This window comes from Mytilus californianus, unplaced genomic scaffold (genome assembly GCF_021869535.1).
Source record: "Mytilus californianus isolate M0D057914Y unplaced genomic scaffold, xbMytCali1.0.p SCAF_7, whole genome shotgun sequence".
Lineage (NCBI taxonomy): Eukaryota > Metazoa > Mollusca > Bivalvia > Mytilida > Mytilidae > Mytilus > Mytilus californianus.
The window spans coordinates 14,194,084-14,217,428 of NW_026262723.1; the positions used below are offsets into that span (position 1 = coordinate 14,194,084).

At 33.8% G+C, this 23,345-nt stretch overlaps 2 protein-coding genes across 2 annotated transcripts in view; one reads left to right on the forward strand and one right to left on the reverse strand.

The window, feature by feature from the left end:
- Nucleotides 1-6,460: 6,460 nt before the first annotated feature.
- On the forward strand, nt 6,461-9,165 carry LOC127707439 (uncharacterized). Its single transcript, XM_052211967.1, has 3 exons — nt 6,461-6,640; nt 7,205-7,498; nt 8,165-9,165. The coding sequence occupies exons 2-3, from the start codon at nt 7,300-7,302 to the stop codon at nt 9,052-9,054; spliced, it is 1,089 nt and encodes a 362-aa protein (XP_052067927.1). The 5' UTR covers nt 6,461-6,640; nt 7,205-7,299; the 3' UTR covers nt 9,055-9,165.
- A 9,570-nt stretch (nt 9,166-18,735) lies between these two features.
- LOC127707438 (alcohol dehydrogenase class-3 chain H-like) overlaps nt 18,736-23,345 on the reverse strand; it is a 35,815-nt gene continuing 31,205 nt past the window's right edge. The window contains exons 10-11 of the mRNA XM_052211966.1: nt 19,768-19,906; nt 18,736-18,908 (exon numbers count right to left, since the gene is read on the reverse strand). Coding sequence (XP_052067926.1) covers nt 18,881-18,908; nt 19,768-19,906 — 167 coding nt within the window. The 3' untranslated portion in view covers nt 18,736-18,880. The remainder of the gene's footprint in view (nt 18,909-19,767; nt 19,907-23,345) is intronic.

The following is a 23,345-nucleotide window of genomic DNA, read 5'->3' on the forward strand; positions in this document are numbered from 1 at the left end:
AAAAAAAAAATTGTCGTATTTTTATTTGGCCTTTTAAAACTTTTTGATTTGATCAACCACCGATCACTGGGTCGTCTCGAAGCCACTGCTGATGGAGGAGGGTAGGAATTCCCTTTACCGTGAGGCGTCAAACGGTAATTTTCGGCTACCGTTAGCGTCAAATCGCGGTTAAAATTTTATCGTGATTCGTCAGAGGTCTCAAATGATTACCGTTACCGTTATTGTTGGAAAGAATTTAACGTGATTCGTCAAAATCAGTCGATTTTTTTATCGTCATAAAGAAAATGTACATTTTATCGTCATGCACCAAAAATTACCGTTAGCGTCATTTGGCAAGATTTTTTACCGTTATTCGTCATGAAGGCACCCCCATTACGATCCTCATGGAGGTGTCCTCCTCGAGTGTAGCACCATTCAGCCCAGTAGTCAGCACTTCTGTGTTGACATAAAGCTTGAATTATCATTGCATGATGGTCATAATTATAAATTAACTGTTAACCAAACTTTGATTTTTTCGAAATACTAATTAAGGATTTTATTTCTACCCCAGGAATAGATGAGGGTGGGATTGGTGTACCCCACATGACGAATATGACGGTAAAATATTTGTTAAAATAACGTTAACGATAAACATTTTACTCCGTTTGACGCTAACGTACGGTAGCTACAAAATTTGACGAATGTCGATAAGAAATTAAGGCTCATTTGACAGTGCGGTAGCGAAAAACGGACGCTTGACGCTTGACGATAAAGGGCAATAATTTCTACTTTCATAGATTGCCTTATTTAGCTGTATTTGGCAAAACCTTTCGAAAATCTGGGTTTTCAATGCTCTTTCAGTATAACTTCGTACATATACATATAGAGTCTTTATTTGACCTTTTTTATACTTTTTGATTCGAGCGTCACTGGTGAGTCTTTTGTAGACGAAACGCGCGCGTCTGGCGTACACATTTTTAATCCTGGTATCAGTATCATGTCTATGATGAGTTTATTTAAAAGCACTGGGTCGTTGACACTGCTGGTGGAGGTTTTCTCCCCGAGGGTATCGATCACCAGCCCAGTAGTCAGTACTTCCGTGTTGACATGAATTATCATTTCAATATGGTCATAAAAACTTTCGATTTTTCGAAATACTAAGGATTTTCTACCCCATGCATGAGTAGATTAGGCTTAGCTTATTCGGCAAAACCTTTTGGAAATTTGGTTTTTGATCTTCTCACTTTGATGATCTTTAACTTCGTATCATCTGGGAACAGTATATATGTTCCTGGTACTATAAAGTCTTTAATTGGTCTTTAAAAACTAGTTTTGATCCGAGCGTCACTGATGAGTGTTTTATAGACGAAACACGCCTCTGACGTACACATGTTTAAGTCTTGGTATCTATGATGAGTTTATTTACAACCACTGGGTCGATGCCACTGCTGGTGGAGGTTTCCTACCCGCCGGTATCACCAGCCAAGTAGTCAGTCCTCCTGTATTGACATAAATTAGCATCGATATGGTCACAATCATAAATTAACTGTTAACAAAACTTTGAATTTTAGAAATACTAAGCCGGATTTTCTACCCCAGGAATAGATTACCTTAGCTGTAGTTTGCAAAACCTTTCTGAAATTTGGGTGCTCAATGCTCTTCAACTTCGTATTTTATTTGGCCATTTTAAAACTTTTTGATTCGAGCGTGACCCGTCACTGATGAGTCTTTTGTAGACGAAACGCGCATCTGGCGCCGTAGAAATGTTTAATACGAGTTTATTTAATAGACTATTGAGATGTTAGTCAGTGTCCTCTTAACATCATTTTCATAATTTATGATATTCAGTAATTCATTATGACCAAAAAGTGGAGGAAGGGGATTGCGCGCCTCCGGCTTCTTCGCAAGTTTGGTGTTTTATCACATGCATAGATATATTTTATTACCAATTAAGGGCCCACAAGGGGCATATAGAGAATACATGTATAAGGAAAATGAACATTGATTAGCATAGATACATAGAATTTAAATACACAATTACAATACAATTAGACTGTAAAAAAGCCCTAATAATTTATAGTATATAATATATTTATATGAGCAAGAATTTGTATAGTCTTACTATAAATCCTTGATATGAGAAATAAATAAATCTAACTCATATTGACTTGATGATAAATTTTCCAACAGCATTAAGGACCTGATTGTCTTCACAGCTTAATAAATATATGAATTTTTGCTGATTGTCCAGTAAAGAAAAGTTTGGAACTTTATGGCAAACAAAGTCAAAGAGAACATCTCTATCAGAGTTAAATTTTTCAAATGAAGTTAAAAAATGGATTTCATCTTCAACACAGTCAGAGGAGCATTTTTTTGCAAATTCTTTCATTTCGTGGAATATTTGAAAAACGGCCAAATTCAATTTAAAGCTTATGAGCAGATATACGTAATTTACAAATAGCTCTTCTAAAATCAAAGTTTTTAACCAATGGGAGATAATTTCCATTGCCAAAATTTTGTTTAAATTTCAAATAATTGAACAATTTTCCATCAGAAGCATTTGTTTGGCTATCATACCAATTGTTAATATATTTAGTGTGAATTAATTTGTTAGATATATTCAAAAATTTATATTGTCCAAAACTTTTACTTCTTGTTTAATTTCAAGAACTCCAACTAATTTTTTAACAAATGAGAACCAAGAAGTTATGTTAGATTTGTGAAGCTCTTGGCTGCATTTATAAGCGTCTTTCAACAGACTGAATTCAGTTTGAAGATTTTCAAATCTATACCAGTATTTAACAATTGACTTTACAATATCATAATGTAGGAGGAAACGCCCCAGTTCTGATAATACAGCAAAATTTAAACTCCTTTTGTGTACACCAAGTATAAATTTTGAGAACTTGAGATGAGGTTTCTTATTACACTGAAGATTTTTATAAATATTTTCAAGATTACACAAGGAGGATTGTGATTTATTACAAGAAACATTATAACCTCCCCATACCTCTGAATTATATAACAGAATGGGTTTAAGGGTATGATAAAAAATATGAACATGCACAGGATTTTATTCCAGGGGACAAATTTATAAAATTCTTTCTTAGTTTATAATATGCATATGATTAGGGCGAGATCATGTTTTTAAATGTGATATGAATATGAACCCTGCATTTTTTGTCGGATTTTAACGTGTTATTTCACAAGGTGTCCGAATGAAGATCGAAATGTCATCCTACGAACTTGCAATTCAATTGAAACTGAAGTTTCTAAAATCAAATTCAAATCAGAGGTTGATTTAACGCAGATTGGCTAAAACAAGGATTTGTATATTGTATACAAATGCTTGCTAAAACAGTGGTAACACACATGTTAAACAACTGGGCACAACTTAGTATGTTAAATGCTTGTGCATGTTAAAAATATTGGGACAGCACGCTTAAACTGCTATTATTGTGTAAGATTGTATTTTATAAGAACAAGCAAATATCTGATAGGTGAAAATAAGGTGAAATATCACATAAAATTTACTAAAAATTTTAAATCTAAAACACCGAGAAAAAGGGGGTCCGAACTCCTAGTGTCTGTGTAATCGATAACTGAAGCATATATATTATGTACATGAAGATAAATGTGTCAGTGGCAATGATCTATATAAGCTTGTATAAGGCCTCGCTGTGACTTTGAGATGAAGAACAGTCATAAAAGCGCTTTGCTTTTTGTTTGTTTATTGCTGTGCATGTACAGATCATTTTGTGTCCTGGATGAAAACCACATATCCTCTGTTTTCCTATTGACAAGGTCTGTCACAAGTTTCTTTTTTTTTCTCATCCTGCAAATGGTGTTTTTACCACATACCCAATCTTGAACTTTATCACAGTTCTCTGTTGCTTCTATACTGAACAACAGCTCTCAGTCTTAATGGAGCTACGCATGCGATTCATTCAAAGACTTTTTACAAGTCCATCTCCTAATGATGCCTTGGTGCCCCCCTCCCCTCCCAAAAAACCCTTTTTTCAAAATCCTGTATCCGCAACTGGTATGGATAGAGTTTACATGTAGAAAAGAGCCGGAATAAGCAAAATAAATTTAATGTTACCATTACTTGTTATATAAAAAGCCCTGTATTTTTTCACAGCCGAAAGTCATTTTTCTTGGTGTTCCTGGCTGTGTTTTTATCCACAAATGTTCCCTCTTTTAACACTTTGGCACTCCACTTTTCCAAGACACCACACGAAACCCAACCAATATATGAAAAGGCATGACACGGGTTAAATTATGTTCTTCTCATATATTTTATGATGGTTTAATACTAAACCCCTATAACAGGAGGGATTGTGCCTGATATTCATATGATGAAGACATAATCTTTCAATCAGTTTAATTGAGGTCTGGAGCTGGCATGTCAGTAACTGCTAGTAGTCTGTTGTTATTTATGTATTATTGCCATTTTGTTTATTTTCTTTTGTTTCCTATTCTGACATCGGACTCGGACTTCTCTTAAACTGAGTTTTACTGTGCGTACTGTTGTACGTTTGTTTTTTCTACATTGGCTAGATGTATAGGGGGAGGGTTGAGATCTCAAAAAACATGTTTAACCCCGCCGCATTTTTGTGCGTGTCCAAGTCAGGAGCCTCTGGCCTTTGTTAGTCTTGTATCATTTTTAATTTTAGTTTCTTGTGTATAATTTGGAGTTTAGTATGACGTCCATTATCACTGAACTAGTATACATATTTGTTTAGGGGCCAGCTGAAGGACGCCTCCGGGTGCGGGAGTTTCTCGCTGCATTGAAGACCCATTGGTGGCCTTCGGCTGTTGCATGTCTGCTCTATGGTCGGGTTGTTATCTCTTTGACACATTCCCCATTTCCATTCTCAATTTTATACATATACATTTTTAAAATCTAATTAAATTATATATATATATATGAAAAGGGTTAATAGAGTAATAGAACCCAAGCGGCACACCCCCTATCAATTAAGTATTGAAGTGGCCCCACGAATACGGGGTGAACCGTTCGAATTCTACAGGCTAGTAATACTAGATAAACTACATAATTAAGTACTAGTATATCAATCGCGGGCCGCCGCGGCCCCTAAATGAAAAAAAAAGTAAAGAAAAGATAATATAAGATATTTATTATGATCAAGACGAAGAAAATAAAGAATGGAGAATAATAGGGTGATAAAATATAAACTGAAAAGAAATATTAAAGAAACAAGAATATGGGGTGCCAAAATAGAAAAAAAAATAAGACATCAGTTATAAAGGGGGCCTGAAACTGAAAAAAAAATACATAATTTGAATCCAATATTTTTCTAGCTAATGGTCGAAGTGAAAAGTTTATGTGAGAATCCCCTATCCCTCCCCAAAACATTAAGTCCGAATAGGGGAAAAGATAGGCTTGCTACAATTCCCTTTCTTTTATTTCTTTCTTACTAATTTATATGTTTACTGTTAACTTCCAGTATACTGATTGCCCTTGGAGAAAGGCTCTGCAGATGTCAGTATAATGGTAATCTCCTAGCTAAAATATTTCTGGCTGTTCACAAATGAGCATTTACCAACTCTTATGTGCCTAGGCAATTATATAATTAAGTGTTTAGAAATAAGATCCAGGTGGATACAAAATATATAAAATTATTATGCAATTATTGTTAATGTTATGTAAGACACATGATGTGTTAGGCTCTGATCCTGTCCAATATATGATAGTATTATATTAGGATATAGTTTTTCTTTTTTCCAATCATATTGTGCTTAATATTGTTGTAAATGATGCCCTTTATGGGTTCTTGATTAGATTAATAAAATTCTTATCTTATCTTATCTTATAGCAGTAAAATTGTTAAAGGGGCAAAATTAAATAAAAATAATAAGGAAGGGACATGTAGCAAGTCTAGCCGGGAAAAGAATGTCACTGAATATATATTAAAAATCATGCCCTTAATCTCGGACTATTAGTATAATAGTCCCAGCCTTAATTCGGGGCTCTTAATTTGAATAAAATATATTTTTATCATTTCCCAAATCATAGATTCTGGTTTTAGTTCGATTGTACTATAGATTCTTGTTCTTGTACTATAAATATGTTTGCTTTGTCACGATAGTTCTACCTTTTGTCCTTTTTCCTAAAATTGAATAAATCAGAGAGTATGTATAGTATGAATGAATATACGTCATACTCCAAATATAGTAAATTCTGATCGGCATTGTCCAATCAAAAGTTCCAGTTGTGGCACACTGCCAAGATATTTTTCTGATGCAATACACGACGTATAACTACATGCTTGCGCTAAAAAAAATAAACCACGATTCAAACACAAACTATTTGCAGATTAGGATATCAAAGTCATCAACCTCAATATTTTTGAAATATAAAATATTAATTTATAAAAAATGAATAAACTAATATAATGTTATTTCAACCTTATTTGTTTTGTAACAGTTTTGCGGAAGAAGATAACCTTGAAAAGGAAATTTAGTAGCGCACTTTGCCCACAATCGTCCATTTTCTGACATGCTAACATAGACAACACAGTGATTACACATATTCCGTGTGCCAACACGACGATATTTGCGATGGATCTCTAGCGAGGACGTGCCCCAACCACAGGAAAGCTTAGGCTTTCAGCTACACTTTATTTTTAATCATGGCGTAAGTACAGTTACATGTTTTTAACAACACAACGATTTCCTTTGTCGCTTTCCGTCAAGCCATTTTTTACCGCCACGTTTTATTATTAACAATGAATGGGTTAGATATAGAAACGATTTCAAAACATTAAATGTAATCATGTAAATGACTTAAACACTCGTATACCTCATTGGAAAACAGTTTAACTCAAGATGAGAGTGTCCTGAAAAAAGGGGGGGGGGGGTGTTGACCCCTCGGACATTTATAAACCTACACCATAATGACATTTAAACACATTTGATTGATTGATTGATTTCTTTCGTTGCAATAGTTTGATAATTTACATGTAACGTTTTTTTTTCCAAAAAAGGGAGTGATGATCATGATATGGTAAATGTAGCCATAATTTGTCAGTATTGATATTTGAAACACTATATATATATATTTGTTTACATAGTTTATGTACACCTATTCAAAAACAAACTTTAATTCATTATTTATTTGAGATTACAGACTTGATATAGTTATTATGCTGTTTAGATTAATTAGATAAGTTTACTAATGTGATTATTATTTCATTTTCAGGTTACCCAACATATTTTTCTTTGTTGCCCTATCAGTGGCTTACGATTCTGCAGAAATCACAAGTTATTCATCATCATCATCATTTGAAAATAAAAATGAGTTCATTATTCCAAGAGATGGAGGAGTTTACTCTGTTCGACGGGCTTGTCCCGTCCAGCAACGGCTTCGGGCCGGGAGTTGAAGACCTTGACAAGTTTGATGTGGGATTTGGAATCCCTGGTGACAGTCTAGTCAAAGATGAATATGGTCCAGGAGAATTATTTGAGGATGTTTTATCCTCTGGATCACTTGAAGGTGTGTATTAGATTAGGGTATATGCGAATGATTGTTGGAAAACAACTTATTTATTATGTTTATAAAGACCATGGAGGCTTGACATATATAATAAGTATACATGTATAATCCAGTCAAAAAACAAAGACAATTTTCTATTGACATCGTTACAATAATTTGATGATTTAACTGTAACGTTTTTTTTGTCCATAAAAAAGGGATGCTGAATATGATATGGTAAAAAGAGATATATGACTCAAGCATTTCACACTGTGACACCTCTATTCGTTACAGTGCTACCTCAAATGAAGTTTCTTTATTGGATAGCAGCAATTTAAGTTTAATGGATGTGAATATAACATATTTGACATGTTAATTGTAGAATATGTAGAACCTAAAAGGGACCAGGTTAACCTTTACACTTAATCTAAAATTGAAGACATTATAAATGTATCGCATTAAGCCACAGTGAAAACACATACATTGTATTGGTCCTAGAGGGAGCTAACATATAATAAATGAAAAAAGGAATTATAGCAAGTGCCTTTATCAACACAGGAATACAAAATTTACATTGGAGTATTCAAATACATACATTTGTACTGATACACAATTACATGTTTATGTTACATATCACACAATATATTGTATTATTATTAATATATTTTATATCATTTATTTTGACAGAAAATAATTGGATGGAGACAGTTGATCTCAGCTGTTTACTCGGGGACAATTCCCTACTATCCGAACAAGAGACAATTCCAAATACCACCAAAAGTGGTCGGCTCCTGGAAGAATTACTTACACAGCCTATCAAAATAAAATCATCACCAACTGTTCCAAAGAACATGCAATATGACGCAGTTAAAGTTATTCAAAATGATTCAGTTAAAAATGAACTGGTTTACAACCCAACTGAAGTTTTAAATCAGAAATTGGACCATAGTATAAAGTCTGGCAGCATACTTGAAGAAGCAATGGAGGAAATTGATGGTATAAACACTTTGATTTTACAACAGCAATTACAAGAGCTGTATGACTCGAACATTTCACACTGTGACACCTCTATTAGTGACGGTGCTACCTCAAATGAAGTTTCTTTATTGGATAGCAGCAATTCAAGTTTGATGGATGTGACTATGAATGAATTCATTGCTTCTCCTTTGTCATCCGAAGATATTGACAATATTTTATCCAGTCCGGAACCTGCTTCACCGTCAAGTAGTATTCAAGAAGATCCGGATTATGTCCCTTACATATCTGATGGCAGCACAAACAAAAAATCTAAAAAGAGCCAGAAAGAGGGTAGAAGTAAAACCAAGCCCTATGACAAACCTGTTGAAAAACTAGACAAAAAAGAACGAAAAAGAATTCAAAACAGGAATGCTGCCATACGTTATCGCGAGAAAAAGCGTCAAGAGCGTGGAACAATTCACTCTGATGAAGATGTACTTAGTGATAAGAATAAAGAATTGAAAACTAAAGTGGAACAGTTGGTCAATGAAATCAGTTATATGAAAAATTTACTTACCGAAGTTTGTCAAGCAAGGGGTTTAAAAATTCAGTTTAAATAAAAAGTTAAGGGGGAATGTAATTTATTTTCATTTGTAAATACTCATTGACAGGAATGTCACCAGGTTGTACATTTTGTTTCATGATCATGATTAAACTTATTTCTGCTGTGATTATGTTTTTCTTAGAAAAGTATTTTGTACAAATCATACATTTAGTCTGATGGGCATAATACATGCATGTGGTTCTTAAAGATGAATTGAGGTACAAATGTAGGATGACAGGTTATCCGAGTAAAAGATGCAGGCAGGTGCAAGGGTACAAGCAGGGACGGTAACGTTAATTTAACAATACAATAAAGCAATGGTAATCTAAGGTCAACACAAGGTCTTTGCACAGTAGGTTAAGCTGTAAATAGTGGGGAAGTTTTCAAATTTAGAAAGAATTTAACAGAAGCAAAATTACATTGTATCATATGTCATTAACACCAAAGATCCTTCATGGATAAAAACATTGATGTAATGTGTAAACAGACCGCCACAGAGCTTGGTGAATGATATTGAGTAGGGTTAAAAAAAAATCTTAATATGCACTCAATCTCCACTTTTTATGCCCCAGCTGTAGCAGAGGGGGCATTAAGTTTTACCCTTGCATTGTCTGTCTGTACGTCCCAAAATTGGTTTCTGTTCTCTAACTTTAGTTTGCCTCAACCAAATGTTATGAAACTTGTACACAATGCTAATTACCACAAAACACAGATCAAGTTCAAATTTTGGTGGCGTCACTTTTGCTGTTCTAGAGTTATGCCCCTCTAAAAATGGAAAAATTGTTAAATTTTTCGTTTCCGTTCTCTAACTTTAGTTTGCCTTGACCAAATGTTATGAAACGTATACACAATGCTTATTACCACAAAACTCCGATCAAGTAGAAATTTGGGTAGCGTCACTTTTACAGTTCTTGAGTTATATCCCTTTATAACATTATATGCAAGCGGGGGCATCATCTGTGTCATATGGACACATTCTCCATTTATTTATCTCGTGAATGGTAAACAAAAGAAAGCACTATTATTTGTTTGAGCTCACTAAAAAATTTGTTTCAGCATGGAAAGATGACAACAAAAACACTTGCTTGCAGTTGTTGAAGCCAGTCTCTTGTTCTTGATTCAATAAAGAAATTCTGCAATTTTACACAATTTCTGACCACTGAACATGTTAAATACTCATCAAGCTTTGTTTCAATTTAACTGATGGATTTTGAATGGAATTTTTGTTTTAAATTTTCCAAGCAAAAGAGAGGCAAAAGATATCAAAGGGACATTCAAACACATAAGTTGAAGATCAACTGACAATGCCATGGCAAAAAAAGTCCAAAAGACATTCAGTATACAAAACACAACATACAAAAATACTAAGCAACACGAATCCCACCAAAAACAAGGGTTTATCAGCACTGTAAGAAGAGATAGTCATTTAGAATTTTTTATGTTAAAAATGTTTAGTTCGAGATAGGATTTTTATGCCCCTGCTGTAGGGGAGGGGGCATTAAGTTTTACCCTTGTCCGTCTGTACATACGTACGTCCCAAAATTGGTTTCAATTCTCTAACTGGAGTTTGCCTCAACCAAATGTTATGAAACTTATACACAATGCTTATTACCACAAAACACAGATCAAGTTTGAATTTTGGTGGTGTCACTTTAACCATTCTAGAGTAAGTAGAGTTATGCCCCTGTATAAATGGAAATAAAATGCTCCGCTGGGCGCAGCTTGATACGACCTCAGAGGTCTAACCATGAACAGTTGGGGCAAGTATGGACACAACATTCAAGCTTGATACAGCACTGAATTTTGGATTGTGATTAAATATTTGTCACAGCACAGGTTTCTGACACAGAATGAATGTGGTCTAAGAACTTAAAAAAATTTAATTTACCTATTCAAACCATATCATTATTATTTGCTTTTATATATTAATCAGAAATAACCAATTTAAAATGGAAAATTTTAAAGAAAAAAATCCCCCCCCCCAAAATATTTTGAACCTCCTTATGATTCATCACCCCCAAACTCAATCCCAGCCTTCCCTTTGAGGTATTGTACCTTGCAGTACAATTTCAGAGAGATCCATACATTTGAACACAAGTTATTGTCTGGAAACTAGAAAAATGCTTGTTTTTTGGCCCCAAATTCCTAAACATATAGGGCAATTACCCCCAAACTCAAACCTAGCTTTCCCTTTGTGATATGGAACCTTGTAGTACAATTTCATAAAGATCCATACAATTACACACAAATTATTGTCCTGAAACAAGAAAAATGCTGGTTTTTTGCCCCTAATTCTTAAAATTTTGAGGCAATTACCCCCAAAATCAATTCCAGCCTTCCCTTTGTGGTATGGTACCTTGCAGTACAATTTCAGAGAGATCCATACACTTGAACACAAGTTATTGTCTGGAAACTAGAAAAATGCTTATTTTTGGCCCCTTATTCCTAAACATTTTGGGCAATTACCCCCAAACACAATTCCAGCTTTCCCTTTGTGATATGGAACCTTGTAGTACAATTTCATAAAGATCCATACACTTACACACAAGTTATTGTCATGAAACTAGAAAAATGCTGGTTTTTTGCCCCTTTTTTGGCCCCTAATTCCTAATATTTTGAGGCAATTACCCCAAAAATCAATCCCAGCATTCCCTGTATGATATGGAACCTTGTGGTACAATGTCAGAGAGATCCATACACTAACACACAAGTTATGTCTGGAAGTTACAAAAATGCTTATTTTTTGCCCCTTTTTGGCCCCTAATTCCTTAACTGTTGGTACCATAACCCCCAAAATCAATCCCAACCTTCCTTTTGTGGTATTGAACCTTATGGTAAAATTTTATAGAGTTCCATTCACTTAAACTAAAGTTAGAGTGCGAAAACCAATGTGTCTTCGGACGAGGACGACGCCAAGGTGATACCACTATACGACCACAAAATTTTTTTTGCGGTCGTATAAAAAGTGCAAAATTTTTAGTTTCCGTTCTCTAACTTGAATATTTTCTTGTGGGATAAATGGACTGACAATGATTTGAATATGTCCGTCTTATCCTATAATAATATAATGGGTAAATTAACATGCAACTCAATTGTGTTGGACATTTGGACTGATGTTGTAAACACATGCATAGACATTTAAAATTATAAGTTGTCAAATGATCCTGACTTTCTAAGAACACTTGGATCTGATGAAGTGTATTCAAAATTATTGGATAAGGCGGGATCCTGCATTTTGAAAAATAATAAGATGTATCCTACATGTATAAAGCTTTCTGTGGAATTGTAGGAAAGTCCAAGGATACAAGAAGAAAATGTTGCATGTAAAAGTTGAGGGTAAAGACTTCATAAAGTCAAACAGTGTATTCTTCAGCATGGTCAAAAACTAAATTTAAAACAAGTTGAAAAAAATACGATTCCCAAAGCACTATGATAACTTTTGTTTTGTTAGTCTCAGTATTTACTGTTTGGAGCTCAGGGCTCGACAATAACGCTTGTCCGATTGTCCGGTACCAGAGGAAAAAAAGGTCGGACAAGTAAAAGCTAGATCAAGGTTGTCCGACGGGACAAGTAAAATCATTTTGTAGAAAATGAATTAAATCCAACTTTGATGAACAAAGTATTGAGTAATAAACAAAAAACAAGAAAAGATAAAAACAAATATTAATTTGACATGTTTACCATGTTTACTTGCAATCGATAATTTAACACTGGTTCTTTGACAGATACTTTATAACAGATAAAACGCGCGTAATATTCTCGGAAACCAGTCTTAGATGAAATCAAGAATGCGCTTTGTAGATAAGGTAACAAGACAGTTCGGCACCGGCACGGAAACCAATCCTTCCATGTTTAATAGACAGTATGGCACCGTAGGAGACATTTCATACCAAGTCAACCAGTACCTCATTTCCCTACCTTTTTCTGTTGCTTATAATAAATATGATAAATTTTATTTAACAAAAATATTTTTAAAAATAAAAAATGAAGAAATTATTGACCATAATATATTAAAAACAAAGCTGTTTGTTGTAAGGCATTAATCATAATAATCAATATTTTAACAACATGAAAGACCAGGATACACCAAATGAGTGTAGACTGACAGGCCTACCAGACTGTGCCTCATGTGCAGAGTCTGATGAGACTTTGGCATTGATGAAAACTAGAACCTAAATCCTGTGACATGACTTGATTCAGTTGTTCTCGACTCATATTTTTGAAAAGGATATCAAGAGATATAAATCAAATTCTATTCTTATGTTCATTGAATCAACTTAAAATGCAAAAAAGGTTAATATTAAGTGTTTTTTTTGGACAAGTTACAATTTCATTCGGACAAGTAAGTTTTGATGTGTACTTGTCCTATTGGGCAAGTTGAAAAAAAAAGTTATTGTAGAGGCCTGGAGCTGATTGTCAGTTTTTGACATCTTATATTCTTAAATTTATCATCAATTTTCTCGGTTTAAGTATTTATACATCTTTATAAAATAAGGTGAGTTGAAATGATTGCCAATTAGACAACAATCCAACAGGCTTTAGGCAACTATAGTATACTGCGTGGCCTCCAACAATAAAATGGGCTATAAAAGGCCCAAACATGATAAAATGTGAAACAATTCAAACAAAAACCCGACGGCCCAATTTATCACAAACGGAGAAAAATACAAATATAACAGATAGCAACCCGTTCTGTGAAATTTTTGGATTTAGCAGTTCCTGATGAAGGTTAATGGGATGCACTAAAACTTGTCTTAATTTTCTTTTGCATAAGGTCTTTTGTGCCTTTAGAAAAAAAATTAGAACATCTTGCTTACTTGAAATGGCAATTGCAAATAGAAAAAAGAAATTGCTTCCTTGAGCGCAGCTGGAAACGACCGCAGAGGTCCAACCCTGAACAGTTTGGGCAAAAATGGACACAATAATCGCGCTTGATACAGGTCTGAATTTGGATTGTAATTAAATATTTGACACATAATAGGTTTCTGACACAGAATAACTGTAGTCAAAGAACTAAGAATTGGTTATATGATTTGAATTTATATTCACATTTTTGCTTTTGTGCAATACACTATGCTGTTGCAAATTGACCCCCCCCCAACCAAAAAAAAAAAAAATTACGCCCCCAATGGAGTTTGCAACCATAATTACCCATTTAAATACATCATAAAAGTCTTAAAATAGAAAATGACATACATAACCATGGCTTAAATTAATATTCCTTAATCACCATTTTTAAATAGTAACTTCTAAAAATAAATTGACAGCTAATCACCTCAAGACAATACAACATTTCTTTATACTTAATTTAAAAACAGTGTAAGGGAGGTAATCTAAACATAACATTGTACATTTTTTAATTGTCCATTAACCAGGAAATTTGTTTTTCCCCCTTTTTTGCCCCTTATTCCTAAAAGGTTTGATCCATAACCCCCCCCCCCTTCCCAAAGCCAATCCTAACCATCCCTTTGTGGTATGGAAACTTGTGGTATAATTTCAGAGAGATCCATACACCGTTCCACAAGTTATTATCTGGAAACTAGAAAAATGCTTATTTTGGCCCCTAATTCCTTAACTGTTAGGACTATAACCCCCAATATCAATCCCAACCTTCCTTTTGTGGTTATAAACCTTGTGTTTAAATTTCATAGATTTCTATTTACATTTACTAAAGTTATTGTCTGGAAACCAAATGTCTTGGACAACGACGACGACGACGTGATACCAATTTACGACCACAAAATTTTTTGCGGTGGTATAAAAATGAGTTCTAGTAGAATGGTCATGTATAAAATGTAATCAACTGTAATGTGGATGTGAACTTCATAGATTTCTATCCAGTCAAAGCGCAATTGTCAGGTACATTAAGGATGTGAACTTCATTGACAGTATTGACTTTTGCCAAATGTGAACTTCCTGTTGGGTCGGTGTAAGCCAAGGCTCCGTGTTGAAGGCCATACTTTTACCTATAATGGTTTATATTTAACACATTGTGACTAGGATGGATAGTTGTCTCATTGGCACTCATTCCACATCTTCTTATTTATATTTGCTATATACATGTAAATGAAAATGAAGATTTTTCATTTGGTGTATGACCTTAACACAGGTACATGTGGGCGTGTTGAAAAAGACCATTTTAAAATTATGACAAAAACTGTAGTTATGTGTTGAAACCTTCCTCATCATAGTAAATATATTGTCCATGGTTTCCAATAAAAAAAACAAAAATTCACTCTATTCCAAGATATGGAGATGAATAAGTACACTGTGAAGTTAGTCTGTATAGTATGTTTTTGTTCCAATGTTAAGTGAAGTAGAGAGGAGATGACAAGAAATTAAGTGAGGGCAATAGCTCACAACTTTCTTAAGGTGAGCTTAATAAAAGTCCAGTAGATATTACTAATTATATTAAAATGCCTTAATTGCCTTTCAAATATAAACTAGAGGCTCTAAAGAGCCTGTGTCGCTCACCTTGGTCTATGTGCATATTAAACAAAGGACACAGATGGATTCATGACAAAATTGTGTTTTGGTGATGGTGATGTGTTTGTAGATCTTACTTTACTGAACATTCTTGCTCCTTACTATTATCTCTATCTATAATGAACTTGGCCCGGTAGTTACAGTGGAAAATACTTTGTAAAAATTTACAAAATTTATGAAAATTGTAAAAAATTGACTATAAAGGGCAATTACTCCTTAAGGGGTCAATTGACAATTTTGGTCATGTTGCTTATTTGTAGATCTAACTTTGCTGTACATTATTGCTGTTTACAGTTTATCTCTATCTATAACAATATTCAAGATAATAACCAAAAGCTGCAAAATTTTCTTAAAATTACCAATTCAGGGGCAGCAACCCAACAACGGGTTGCCTGATTGGTCTGAAAATTGCAGGGCAGATAGATCTTGCCCTAATGAACAATTTTATCCCATCAGATTTGCTCTTAATGCTTTGGTTTCAGAGATATGAGCCAAAACTTGCATTTTACCCTATGTACTATTTTTTAGCCATGTCGGCCATCTTGGTTCGCGGGCGGGGTCATCGGACACATTTTTTAAACTAGATACCCTAATGATGATTGTGGACAAGTTTGGTTAAATATGTCTTAGTAGTTTCAGAGGAGAAGATTTTTGTAAAAGATTACAAAAATTTACGAAAAATGGTTAAAAATTGACTATAAAGGGCAATAACTCCTTAAGGGGTCAAATGACCATTTTGGTCAAGTTGACTTATTTGTAGATCTTACTTTGCTGAACATTATTGCTGTTTACAGTTTATCTCTATCTATAATAATGTTCAAGATAATAACCAAAAACGTCAAAATTTCCTTAAAATTACCAATTCAGGGGCAGCAACCCAACAACGGGTTGTCCGATTCATCTGAAAATTTCAGGGCAGATAGATCTTGACCTGATAAACAATTTTACTTCATGTCAGATTTGCTCTAAATGCTTTGGTTTCAGAGATATAAGCCAAAATCTACATTTTACCCCTATGTTCTATTTTTAGCCATGTCGGCCATCTTGGTTGGTTGGCCGGGTCACCGGACACATTTTTTAAACTAGTTACCCCAATGATGATTGTGGCCAAGTTTGGTCAAATTTGGCCTAGTAGTTTCAGAGGAGAAGATTTTTGTAAAAGTTTACGGACGACGGACGCCAAGTGATGAGAAAAGCTCACTTGACCTTTCAGGTCAGGTGAGCTAAAAAGAAGATGTGGTATGATTGCCAGTGAGACAACTCTCCACAAGAGACCAAATGACACAGAAATTAACATCTGTAGGTCACCGTACGGCCTTCAACAATGAGCAAAGCCCATACCGCACAGTCAGCTATAAAAGGCCCCAAAAATGACAATGTAAAACAATTCAAATGAGAAAACTAACGGCCTAATTTATGTACAAACTAGAGGCTCTCAAGAGCCTGTGTCGCTCACCTGTATTTAGTGATGCTTTGGAAATCATGTAAAATAAGGTTAAAATCATTATTAATAGTATTAGATATTAGATATTATAATGATATCTAAGATAATAACAAAAAAAACTGCAAAATTTATGTAAAATTACTAACTCAGGGGCAGCAACCCAACAACAGGTTGTCGGATTCGTCTGAAAATTTCAGGGCAGATAAATCTCAATCTATTAAACATTTTTGCCACCTGTCAGATTTGCTCTAAATGTTTGAGTTTCAGAGATATAAACCAAAAACTGCATTTTACCCCTATGTTCTATTTTTAACCAAGTCGGCCATGATGGTTGGAAGGTGGGGTCATCGGACAAATTTTTAACTTAGATACTTTAATAATGATTAAGACCAAGTATTGTTAAATTTGTCTCAGTAGTTTCAGAGAAGAAGATTTTTGTAAAAGATTACAAAAATTTACGAAAAATTATTAAAAATTGACTATAAAGGGCAATAACTCCTAAAGGGGTCAACTCACAATTTTGGTCATGAATACTTATTTGTAGATCTTACTTTGCTGAACATTATTGCTGTTTACAGTGTATCTCTATCTATAATAATATTCAAGATAATAACCAAAAATGGCAAAAATTACCAATTCAGGGGCAGCAACCCAACAACTGGTTGTCAGATTTGTCTGAAAATTTCAGGGCAGATAGATCTTGACCTGATAATCAGTTTTACCCAAGTCATATTTACTCTTAATGCTTTGGTTTCAGAGATATAAGCCAAAATCTACATTTTACCCCTATGTTCTATTTTTAGCCATGGCGGCCATCTTGGTTGGTTGGCGGGGTCATCGGACACATTTTTCAAACTAGATACACTAATGATGATTGTGGCCAAGTTTGGTTAAAATTGGCCCAGTGGTTTCAGAGGAGAAGATTTTTGTAAAAGTTAACGACGACGGACGACCCTTCAGGCCAGGTGAGCTAAAAATGAACAAAAAAAACCAAATATGTAACCCATAAACAAACGACAACCACTGAATTACAGGCTCCTGACTTGGGACAGGCACATACATACAGAATGTGGCGGGGTTAAACATGTTAGTGGGATCCCAACCCTCCCCTAACCTGGGACAGTGGTGTAACAGTACAACATAAGAACACACCAACAGAGATCAAAATAAAGCTCATTCTCTAGTCTGCAATATGCCTAAAAAGCAGAAATAGGTGCAGTTACTTAGCAATTCATAACAAAAACTAAAATTTCAACACCTTCTTGTGTTAAATATATGACACTCGTTATTTGTTCTTGGCTCATTCAGTATAACCAAAAAAAAAAATCAAAAAAATTAGAATGCTTGTGTTGTTGTGCTTAGAGATGAATTTTAACTGCAATTAAGTTAGACATTTTAGGTATTGTGAACAGTCAAAGCCTTTAGGATATACACAGTAAATAATACAACTCTACACGATAAAGTAACGGATCAAATATATATTAAGTAAAGTTTATATGGAATGGCAGATAACAGAAGGACAGACTAGGGCATCACAGGCTTAAACTCCTAACAGATGGTTAAAGTGATTGCTATAAAGGATCCATGGTTTCCATGCAAGCCCAAATGAACGAAAAAGACAGTAATGTTTTTTATTAGTCAAAGGGAAATAACTCTCTTTTTATGTAAAACTAGATAGCAAGAAATAACCATTACTGGTACTTTCATTATTTGTTTGGATCTTCTAATATCATTTTCAACTGCTTTCAATAGAATAAGAAGCTAAAATATTTGTGAAGCTTTTAATTTGCATATGTTCTATTAATATATCTTGTGTAGAATGTTCTTTCAAATTAAATAATTTAGCACTAGAATTAGTTAAATGCACTGGAATGGATCATTTCTTTCTTTAAGGCACTTCTGGTAGATTTTCTCAGAACAGAGCAACAACAGCTCGAATGCTGAAAAGAGAAATTACACTTAGTTGGATGTACAGAATTTAATTTTCATTTAAATTTTAGTGCCTTTTTTTTTATTCTAATTTATAACAGATCTATTATGAAGGTTCTTGTTTTTTTCTTCTTCATTTAGTTCTGATTACATGGCAATCTCATGAATGTCAACTGTTTTCAGTTTTAAGGCATATTTCCTTAATTATAGAATAAAAATAAAAAGTTCAATCAAATTTGTAGTTAAGTTTCCAATCCTTTAAATGGATAAAATTACCCTTTACTAAAACTTTAAAAAGTATGACAAAAGAATTTTAAATACCAATCTAGTTTTCAAGTTATCAAAGCTTTATGAATACATTAATGATTTTCATCTTTCTTGGTAATTGGCCATTCATATAAAATGGTTTTATTGTCAGAAAACATATAGTTAATGCTACCTTCTATAAATGCTGAAAGAGTAAGAGCTACTACAAATCTGATTCTCAAATCCAAGCAGATTACTCTAGCTTAAAAAGGTAAACGAGCACTTTTCGTTGTTCCAGGTAATAAATCATGAATTAAATTGCTATTTTTTTAAGTATTACTGTTTCCATCAAATTAATGTTTTAAATCCAAAACTGTTTTAAAATAAGATTTTTTGTTATGATTTCCAATGAGGCAACTTTCCACCAGAGACTATAAAATGATGTAGATGTTAGGTGGGTTCACTTTCCGTTTCCTAATACATGTACCAATACATGTTTATACTTTGTTTATGAAATATAATACCATGTTAAAATCTTGAGACCATTTCATGCTTTAGAATACTTCCTCACATTTCATAGCAGCTGATTGTCCTAACTTCTTCCACACACAGTACTCTACTTACCTCTTCCCAGAATGCATCAAGTCAAATGCTTCATTAATCTGGTCAAGCTTAACATTATGGGAAACAAATTCATCTACTTTCAATTCTTTGTTCATGTACTCCTCCACTAGTTTTGGCACACTTTCCCTGCTCTTCCAACCTAATAAATACACAAAAAGGAATATCAACAACTGTAACTGTGAAATAAGGCCTTAAAAATACACAAAAAGGAATATCAACAACTGGAACTGTGAATTAAGGCCTTAAAAATACCCGTTTTTTTGTTAACTTTTAACTAGAGGCTCTAAAGAGCCTGTGTCGCTCACCTTGGTCTATGTGCATATTAAACAAAGGACACAGATGGATTCATGACAAAATTGTGTTTTGGTGATGGTGATGTGTTTGTTGATCTTACTTTACTGAACATTCTTGCTCCTTACTATTATCTCTATAATGAACTTGGCCCGGTAGATACAGTGGAAAATATTTTGTTAAAATTTATTTGTAGATCTAACTTTGCTGTACATTATTGCTGTTTACAGTTTATCTCTATCTATATTAATATTCAAGATAATAACCAAAAGCTGCAAAATTTTCTTAAAATTACCAATTCAGGGGCAGGAACCCAACAACGTGTTGCCTGATTGGTCTGAAAATTTCAGGGCAGATAGATCTTGACCTAATGAACAATTTTATCCCATCAGATTTGCTCTAAATGCTTTGGTTTCAGAGATATGAGCCAAAAATTGCATTTTACCCTATGTACTATTTTTTAGCCATGTCTGCCATCTTGGTTCACGGGCGGGGTCATCAGACACATTTTTTAAACTAGATACCCTAATGATGATTGTGGACAAGTTTGGTTAAATTTGTCTCAGTAGTTTCAGAGGAGAAGATTTTTGTAAAAGATTACACAAAAATTTACGAAAAATGGTTAAAAATTGACTATAAAGGGTAATAACTCCTTAAGGGGTCAACTGACCATTTTGGTCAAGTTGACTTATTTGTAGATCTTACTTTGCTGAACATTATTACAGTTTATCTCTATCTATAATAATATTCAAGATAATAACCAAAAACAGCAAAATTTCCTTAAGATTACCAATTCAGGGGCAGCAACCCAACAACGGGTTGTCCGATTCATCTGAAAATTTCAGGGCAGATAGATCTTGACATGATAAACAATTTTACTCCATGTCAGATTTGCTCTAAATGCTTTGGTTTCAGAGATATAAGCTAAAATCTACATTTTACCCCTATGTTCTATTTTTAGCCATGGCGGCCATCTTAGTCGGTTGGCCGGGTCACCGGACAAATTTTTTAAACTAGATATTCAAATGATGATTGTGGCCAAGTTTGGTCAAATTTGGCCCAGTAGTTTCAGAGAAGAAGATTTTTGTAAAAGTTAACGACGACAGACGACGATGAAGGACGACGGACGCCAAGTGATGAGAAAAGCTCACTTGGCCCTTTGGGCCAGGTGAGTTAAAAAGTTTTTTACTGGTTTAAATAGTTTGACTTAACTGTGTTGGTTCAAGAATGAAAAAAAAAGTCTTCATGGTAGGCAATACAAATTAGGGTAAGGGAGGAGGGTTAAAACTAGAAGCTCTAAAGATCCTGTGTCGCTCACCTGCATCTTCAACACTGGCCACTTTTAAGTTAAAATCATCATTATAGGGGAATGACTTTATTAAGAGCTAACTGACAATTTCAGTCATGTAGACATATTTGTAGATTTTGTCCTGCTGATGTTTTTTGCTTTTTAAAAATTCAATCTATTATACTAACTTTTCAAGATAACAGGCAAACAACAACAAAAAAATGTAAAAATCATCTTTAAAGGGAAATAATTCCAATAACGAGACTACTGAAGATTTTAGCAATCTTGTCTTCCTGATCACTTTTCCAGAACAAAGATTCTGTCTCTCTATTATAATTTTCAAAATAATCAGCAAAAATGAAAAAGATGGTAAAATTTGACATTTATGGGTAATAACTCCTATAAGAAGACGTCTGACAGTTTGGACGTAAATAGACAGCAAATTGATCTCAACATTATGAACATTTCTGCCCCTTTCATATTTTCTCTATTCTAAGCAAATTTCAAGATAAAAGTCAAATTTTGCATTTTACCCCTATGTTCTATTTTTAGACATGTTGAGCATCCTAGTTGGCAGGTGGGGTCATTGGACACATTTAAAAAAATTTATACCCTTATGATGATTGTGACCAAGTTTAGTTAAATTTGGCCAGTGGTTTCAGAGAAGATTTTTGTAAGATATTAATCAATAAAATGCTCCGCTGGGGCGCAGCTTGATACGACCGCAGAGGTCGAACCCTGAACAGTTGGGGCAAGTATGGACACAACATTGAAGCTTGATACAGCACTGAATTTGGATTGTAATTAAATATTTGACACAGCATAGGTTTCTGACACAGAATAAATGTGGTCTAAGAACTTAAAAATTTTTAATTTATCTATTCAAACCATATCATTATTATTTGCTTTTATATATAAATCAGAAATAACCAATTTAAAATGGAAAATTTTAAAGAAAAAAAGGGAAAAAAATCCCCCCCCCCAAATTTTTTGAACCCCCTTATGATTCATCACCCCCAAACTCAATCCCAGCCTTCCCTTTGTGGTATGGTACCTTGCAGTACACATACATGTGATGGACTGTGAAACTAAGATCAGGAGTTTTGGAGATTAGGACTCAGATCAGGATGTTTTTAATCGACATAAATTCTGTCGTAAATGTAACCGTGTTCTGTAGAAATTGTCTGTTAAAGTGTGTTTTCTTCAACTTTCCATCCGAATGTATTATGTTTAAAGTACCTTTGTACTTATAAATTTTCTCTGTCTTTTTAAACTTTCAACTTGTTCAATCTAACATTCTTCTTTTTCAGTATGTTCTTTAAATTTTTTAGGTCATATCTTTCTTAATATTATTCGTTGCAATCAGAACATTTGCTTATCTATCTGCAAGTAGATCTTTTATTTTTATCTTTATGCAAGTAGATTTATTTTTTTTTTTTTTTTTTTTTTTTTTTCTTCTCAACACTCAGATTGGTGTGAACTTGCCAGTCCCTTACTTATTTGAAAATACTAATACAATATACAACCGTAGTGGTTGAGAATGTTAATTTGGGTTTAGTGTGCTAAAAGAGTGCTTACATACTGCTTAGAAGAATGAAAAAGGAGAAATAAGCCACTTTATTTATAATACTGAATTTTAATTTGAAAAATTGAAAAATTTTCTCATCTATCATCTAGCCCAGTTTTTTGACTGATTGATAGATGGCTTTTGTTCACTTTATCATCATCGTGCTATTTTGAGAAAGTTTTTCGATATTTTATTTCTGCAATAAAAAACATGATTATTTTAATCTTATCATTAACAAAACAATATATTAACAAGTATGGTTTAACTAATTACAATTTAAATTTAAATAAATTTCCTATTGTTCCTATTGTTGTTTCTTTCTAGTTCCCTGTAGGTAACTGATTCTGTTGTTGTTATATATCTATGTAGTATAGCGCGGCGCAACCCACACTGACTACTCGTTTTTTTCCATCCCGTTTTAATTCCCTTTTT